General features: G+C 44.9%; 1 protein-coding gene across 1 annotated transcript; it reads right to left on the reverse strand.

The window, feature by feature from the left end:
• Positions 1-2,549: 2,549 nt before the first annotated feature.
• LOC123078952 (ATP synthase subunit beta, mitochondrial) lies at positions 2,550-6,782 on the reverse strand. Its single transcript, XM_044501609.1, has 9 exons — positions 6,194-6,782; positions 5,333-5,408; positions 5,162-5,250; positions 4,917-5,034; positions 4,721-4,824; positions 4,481-4,639; positions 4,114-4,338; positions 3,718-4,029; positions 2,550-2,946 (listed from the first exon to the last, which is right to left on the reverse strand). The coding sequence occupies exons 1-9, from the start codon at positions 6,656-6,658 to the stop codon at positions 2,836-2,838; spliced, it is 1,659 nt and encodes a 552-aa protein (XP_044357544.1). The 5' UTR covers positions 6,659-6,782; the 3' UTR covers positions 2,550-2,835.
• Positions 6,783-7,076: the final 294 nt, after the last annotated feature.

The following is a 7,076-nucleotide window of genomic DNA, read 5'->3' on the forward strand; positions in this document are numbered from 1 at the left end:
ACGTTTCAGGTTTTACCGGTATTGTACCGGAAAGCTTCTGGAAGGTTCCGGAAGGTTCTAGAAGGTTCCGTAGAGTTCCGGAGGAGTCCGAAAGGGTCCCTCCAGCACCTAGGGCGTGCATGGGCTGTAAGGGGGCGTCCTAGCCTTATTGGGATAGGCGCACCAGCCCCCTAAGGCGCATCCGCCTAGGGGAAGGGAAACCCTAAGGAGGAGGGCCCTCCACTTGGCTTGGAGAGGGCCCTCCACTTGGCTTGGAGGGCACTCCTCCCCTTTTGGACGCCTCCCCTCCTTGGTGGAGGGGCTAGGGCTGCGCCCCCAGCCCTCCAACACTCCTATATATAGTGGGGAGGAGGGGCAAGGGCTGGACACAACAATTCCCACGCCCTGCAGCCTCCCCTCTCTCCCGTTCTTCCTCGTTCATAGTTCCAGAGGCGCTTGGCGAAGTCCTGCTGGAATTGCTCCACCACCATCTCCACCACGCCATCATGCTGGTTGAGATCCCATCTATTTCTCCTCCCTCGCTTGCTGGATCAAGAAGGAGGAGACGCCATCGAGCCATACGTGTACTGGACGCGAAGGTGTCGTCCGTTCGGCGCTAGATCGGATTGGATCGTAATCGGATCGCGAAGAGTACGACTACATCAACCGCGTGTTATACGCTTCTATTTAGCAATCTACAAGGGTATGTAGATGCAATCTCTCCTCTCGTAGATGTTCATCTCCTAGATCGATCTTGGTGAGCGTAGGAAATTTTTTGTTTCCCATGCAACGTTCCCCAACAGTTTCCTCATTATCGGTTTTGTTCTCTTTTCTCGTTATCGCATTCCGACATTCCCGTGATCAAATCACGATGTGTCTGGCAGACGATGATGGATACTGTAACACCAAAAGGGCCCAAAGAGTATCTCTCCATCATCGGAGGAGCAATCCCAATTTTGAGCTATTGTCATACTTTCCCATGAACCTGAAAGCCGCGTAATAGCCACCGTGTTACGGCTGATGTTTAACTAACTCCAAAGTTCATGAAGCAAGCATGAAGGAACTTGATACTCTCATGATCTAAGGAATTATGCAAACGCTAACTTCCCCAGTGCTATAAAATCATTAACTCGTGACGAATATATCTCATAGCATAACATCAATATGGGTTAATTCAACACAAGTGTTCTTCGAACATTGTGTCCTCAAAATTGTCGGGATGGTCATGCCCATGATCAAGAAAACGTGGCCATCATGCAACGCTTGAGCTAGTCTTAGAGGCACGACTAGGAATATATTTTGATCGGACAACCAAAGCGTGAGGCGAATGAACGGTTAGCCACGTGACCGATCCCTCGCAAATACCAGTTTGTTGATGCTTAGCGTGGGCCCACGAATATATCATCATCACTAACCATCAAATTTTCCCAAGAGCAAACACAAAAGTCAAGTGCCTACTGATGAATCTCTACTTTGTAGTGGTAGAAGAATTGTTGGGATTAATGGTGGCTTCAAAATCTATGTATGCACCAAGTCTGTTGCCAATGCTAGTGAAGAAAGTTCTAAGAATATTGATGGTAACCTGTGGTCCATATTTGATGCTATGGTGACTGAAAAGAATTATGGTACACCAAGCTGCATATATCAACACAAAAATTGGAGATATTCAGTATGGACAAGTCATATCCATATAAGACTCCTATGGTTTTTCGATCCCAATACATAGAGAAAGATCCATTCGGACTCCTTGGGAAGATTCAATTCTAATGCATAGAGAAATATCCATTCAAACTCCTTGAGAAGATTGGCGAAAAGATGTTGGGGCTCAAGGTTCCATATCACAGTGCAATTATAATGTTTATGTATCTTGCAATTTGCATGAGGTATGATATCGTATTTGCAGTGAATGGCTGCTTTTGGTTAGGGCGTGGATTTTCTGAAAGCAGTTGTGGGAGATGTGATGTGGAAAAGTTGATGCAAGCTTTATGTTATGAGAAATCTGTAATGTCATTTGGCAAACTAACTATCTGAAATATGGTCGTGAATGTAAAAGAATAGCCCGAAGAGCTGAGAGATTATCTGTACATTGTTTAACAACCATAATTAACACATTACCATATCTTATACTCCATCCGCCCCAAAATAAGTGACTCAACTTTATGCTAACTTTGTATTAAAGCTAATACAAAGTTAAGTCACTTATTTTAGGGAGTATTTCTTTATGGAAGGAGTAATTTTTCGTTTTGCGAATTTCAAGTTAATTGACCACATGAAAATGAATAATCTACGAACTGTGGATGTCATTGACAGATCATGTTTAACCTAATTGAGCACACTAATGATTTTACAAACCTTGAATATTCAGCTTCAATATAAGAAAAGTGATTCTGAGATAATTGCTGAATAGGATGCAACACGAGTGTTGTAGGAAGATAATGTTGCTTGTATTGCAGGCTTTTATCTAGTCCATCGAAGTAGGTATGGAGTAAAAATGTTAATAGCACAGAAAAGAGAATATGCTTGCGATGGCAACCCTCATGACTTATACGACACGTACGACGACAGCAGCATGAGAGACAAATATTTCAGTTTCTTTTTTCACCGAGAACAAGCACACGGTGTGGCCGCTCATGTGTCACAAAAAGAGAACACTCTCTTCCTTGAAGGGCAGTAAGCCAGATAAATAGGTCACTGCAAATCCTTATTCGGGAAAAAGTGGAGGGGGGGAACATCCATCAGCAGGGCCGGGCATCCTGCCTCTAAATACATATCCTGGCTAACAGACAGTAAAAAGCACAACAGGTTGACCACGAAAAGGTTAAAATTGCAGGTTGCTTGTAAAGAGGAAGTTTCTTATCAAGCGTTCTCCTTGGCAATCTTCTCTGCCTTGGCAATGACCTCCTCTATTCCTCCAACCATGTAGAATGCCTGCTCTGAAAGGTCATCGTATTTCCCATCCAGAACACCCTGTGACATGTTGACAAGATTCATACAGCGGTAACAGCAAGTAATATTGACATATTTCACCAAAGAAACGATGCACCACAAAATGCAAACATAAACAAAACATATGATGTTTTAAACAACACGTGTTCCTAAAACTTGGGAGCTGTATGTTCGTTCCTGAATTTGACCGGTGCACATCCACCAGCACAGTAAAACTAGGGCACATAAAGGAGGAGATCCAAACACATATCTGGAGTTAAAATAGACACACATGCATAGCTATTTCCTCTGACACTACCAGGCCAATTCAGCTATATTAACCATTATCCTGTCAATGTAGCGGACAAAAAAAAACTCTGAACCGCTTTTCTAGTGAAACTCCAACCAAAATCCGTAGAAACACAACTCTATCGAGAAAACAAGATTTCTAAGTAGCTAGAATTAACACATCTTTTCTTTGGCATAAGTCTATGGGGTGACAATCTAATGTGCGACGCTCCAGCTACTTCCCACATCACAGTGCACTGCGTCAGCATCATGTACACATGCGATGTGATCAGGTGTTGCAGACCACGGTCATGGAAACAGACAACGCAAGAATGTGCATTATCTAGGTTTTCTAATAAATCAAATTCAAAGACGATATATTGTATGCAGTGTTCATTTTGTCACCACAGAACAACCATTGCAACAAACACAAATAACAAAACCAAATATCTACAGAATATCTTGAGAACACAAATGGAATAAATCAATTTGAGAGAGGGGGGGGGGGGGGGTCAAACTATTTACCTGGAAACTTTGAACACCCTCCTTAAGCTCAACATACTTTCCAGGTGCTCCTGTGAAAACTTCAGCAACATGGAAAGGTTGGCTAAGGAACCGCTGAATTTTCCTAGCGCGGGCGACTGTTAACTTGTCGTCCTCACTGAGCTCATCCATTCCCAAAATGGCAATAATATCTTGAAGATTCTTGTAATTCTGAAGAACCTTCTGAACACCACGAGCAGTGTTGTAGTGAGCCTCGCCAAGAACATGAGGAGACAACATTCTGGATGTGGAGTCCAAAGGATCGACAGCAGGATAAATACCGAGCTCGGAAATCTGCCATGTAGCACAAATCAAGTCAAATCGATAACGACCAGATTTCAATCAACAAAAAATACAGCTAAATATTAGGTAGGCAACCTGTCGTGACAGCACGGTGGTAGCATCAAGATGGGCAAAAGTGGTAGCAGGGGCCGGATCTGTCAAGTCATCAGCAGGCACATAAATAGCTTGCACGGATGTAATAGAACCCTTCTTTGTGGTGGTAATCCGCTCCTGCAGCCCTCCCAGGTCGGTAGCAAGGGTTGGTTGGTATCCCACAGCAGATGGAATACGTCCAAGCAGAGCAGACACCTCAGAGTTTGCCTGACATAGAAAAACCAGACATACAGCTTTTTCAGGCATAATATTACACAAGTTGAGCAGAAAGCTGAGCATATATGTTTGCGGGTGTCAATTGTGAACCAACTACCAAAGATATCATTGCTGGCAATTGACATAAGGGTACCTGAGTGAAACGGAAAATGTTATCAATGAAGAGAAGCACATCCTGTCCTTCGGCATCACGGAAATGCTCAGCGACAGTCAAACCAGTCAGTCCAACACGAGCACGAGCACCAGGGGGCTCATTCATTTGCCCGTACACAAGAGCACACTTGCTCTCACTCTGCAACAAAACACTAGTGTAAGAAAGATTTATCCAATACATACAAAATGCAGTAATATATTGGATATGTGTTTCATGTACCTGCTTGTCGTCAAGCTTAATGACACCACTCTCAATCATTTCCCTGTACAAGTCATTACCCTCACGCGTACGTTCTCCAACACCAGCAAAGACAGAGAAACCACCTAGAATAAACAAGTGAAACAAATAAGCCAAAACAAACACCTAGAATAAACAAACAGCTTGGCATGACTATCAAGCTCTGCAAAATACTAACCATGGGCCTTGGCAACGTTGTTAATCAACTCCATAATAAGGACAGTTTTGCCCACCCCTGCACCACCGAAGAGACCAATTTTACCACCTCTTTGATAGGGTGCAAGTAGATCCACAACCTAGTGGAAGTAAAATGCTCACATTAGAATTAATATTTGCACAGATAGGAATTCTCTTGCTAATCTAAAGATGCCTAACCAATTAGAAGTCATGTGTGTTAAGAAAACAACACTTTAGAAGGGACACCTTAATTCCAGTAACAAGGATTTGTTGCTCGGTAGCTTGCTCAACGAAAGCAGGGGCTTCACGATGGATAGGCAGGTAACTGTTTGTTTCTGCAGCAGAGAGGAGTAATCAGTAAATTAAATTCATATACAGGTAATGATCACAGTTTCAATGCATGTTTAACAGACTTACTTATATCTCCCTTGTGATCAATTGGCTCACCAATAACATTGATAATACGCCCAAGAGTCGCCCTACCAACAGGAACCTACAAAAGTGAACATCACAAATGCATCAACAAAGGCAGAAAAATTATGCTCAAATATAGTGACACCCCCTCCGATTTCTGATATAAGAAGTTTATGACAACGATATGGTTCAAAGTAACACTTTGATTGAATTTCTCAGATAAAAAAAAGTCACTTTGAACTTAAATAATTAAATATTATGAAAATATACTGGGAAATGTATGGTCTTCTGGACCCACCAATTCACACGATCACTTAGTGAGAACCCTACATGGCGCCCATGCATACTCTGCCTTTCTCACTAATGGATACCTTATCTATGCTTTGAGCGATTCTCAGAGCATAGAGATGCTAAGCCAGAAATTTATCCCACATGGCATGCACCATCCAGTAACTTTACTGGCTATCTAATGATAAATATTTTCATACTCTGGTGATAGGAATCGATATATGAGAACAGTATCAAAAATAGCAATATAAGGACGTCCATGGTTTGCAGAGTGAACGCCTCACATTTGTCTCCTTACCAACAATCATTACTGAATCAGTATGGCAAGTCCATTGGTAAACTACAGAAATGGATTTACTTTGCACTTGTACCGTCACCAATGATCAGCACCAAATCAGTGTGATGTCAACCATTCGCTAACTAAAGCCATATATGATTCGCCATTTACTACACAGATCGGCACATACAAATCAAATCCAACACCCACCGATTCGTAATTTCATCAGAATAGAATTAGATCAAAATGAAACATCTCGAACATGACCGAGGTTGAGAGGCATGAGAGGGCAGCATTACAGTGATCGGGGAGCCGGTGTTGAGGACGCGCTGGCCGCGGACGAGCCCTTCCGTCCCGTCCATGGCGATGGTGCGGACGACGTTCTCCCCGAGATGCTGCGCCACCTCGAGCACAAGGCGGATGCTGTTGTCGAGCACCTCCAGCGCCGTCAGGATCGGGGGGAGACCCTCGTCAAACCGCACGTCCACCACGGCACCAATGACCTGGCACACCTCACCCACCGCACCGGCGCCGGTGAAGTCATCGGTAATCTTAGTGCCTGTGTGCTTGTCGGAGGTGGGGGGCGGCGTGACCGGAGCGGCCTGCGCCGCGGCGGATGACGAGTAGGAGGCGGCGGCGCGGTTGAGCAGGAAGCCGGCCGGGGACGGGCGGTGGAGCGGCGCGCGGGGGCACGGGGAAGGGGAGGCGGCGCGGATGCGGGAGGCGGTGCGGAGGACCGACGAGATGGCCCGGCGGGTGGCCATGGCCGGCGACGAGGGCTTGGATCTAGGTTTGCGAAATGGTCCGCGGGGTGGGGAGTGGCGGCTCCGCACTACGGGAAAGGGTGGTAGGGGTTTGGGATCGGTGTCGGGGCGCGGAATAAGGAGAGGAGGGTTGGGGACTGGGGCGTTCTAGGGAGCGGGAGGGTTTCGCGGGTGGGCTCGGTCCTCTGTAGACCGAGATTACTGGAGCGTGTGCTTGCCTATGTATCGTCAGTTTTTATCTTGAAGAGTGATGTGCCATTTGTTCGTCTTAGTTTTCTTTTTTGTGGGCGATTTGTTCCTCATCCTAGTAACTGGCTCTCCAAATAAAATAAACAGTTCATCTGTTTTATCCCATTGTTTTTTTCTTAACACAACAGTTTGTTTTTTATATACTAGCAAAAGAGTCCGTGCGTCGCAA

The sequence above is a fragment of the Triticum aestivum genome, chromosome 3D (assembly GCF_018294505.1).
Source record: "Triticum aestivum cultivar Chinese Spring chromosome 3D, IWGSC CS RefSeq v2.1, whole genome shotgun sequence".
Lineage (NCBI taxonomy): Eukaryota > Viridiplantae > Streptophyta > Magnoliopsida > Poales > Poaceae > Triticum > Triticum aestivum.

Coding starts and splice junctions, on each gene's coding strand:
- LOC123078952 (XM_044501609.1), bottom strand. CDS start 6,658: ATGGCCACCCGCCGGGCCATCTCGTCGGTCCTCCGCACCGCCTCCCGC. Junction 5,251..5,332: donor TGATCACAAGGGAGATATAA/GTAAGTCTGTTA, acceptor TCTCTGCTGCAG/AAACAAACAGTTACCTGCCT. Junction 4,030..4,113: donor CCACCGTGCTGTCACGACAG/GTTGCCTACCTA, acceptor GCTACATGGCAG/ATTTCCGAGCTCGGTATTTA.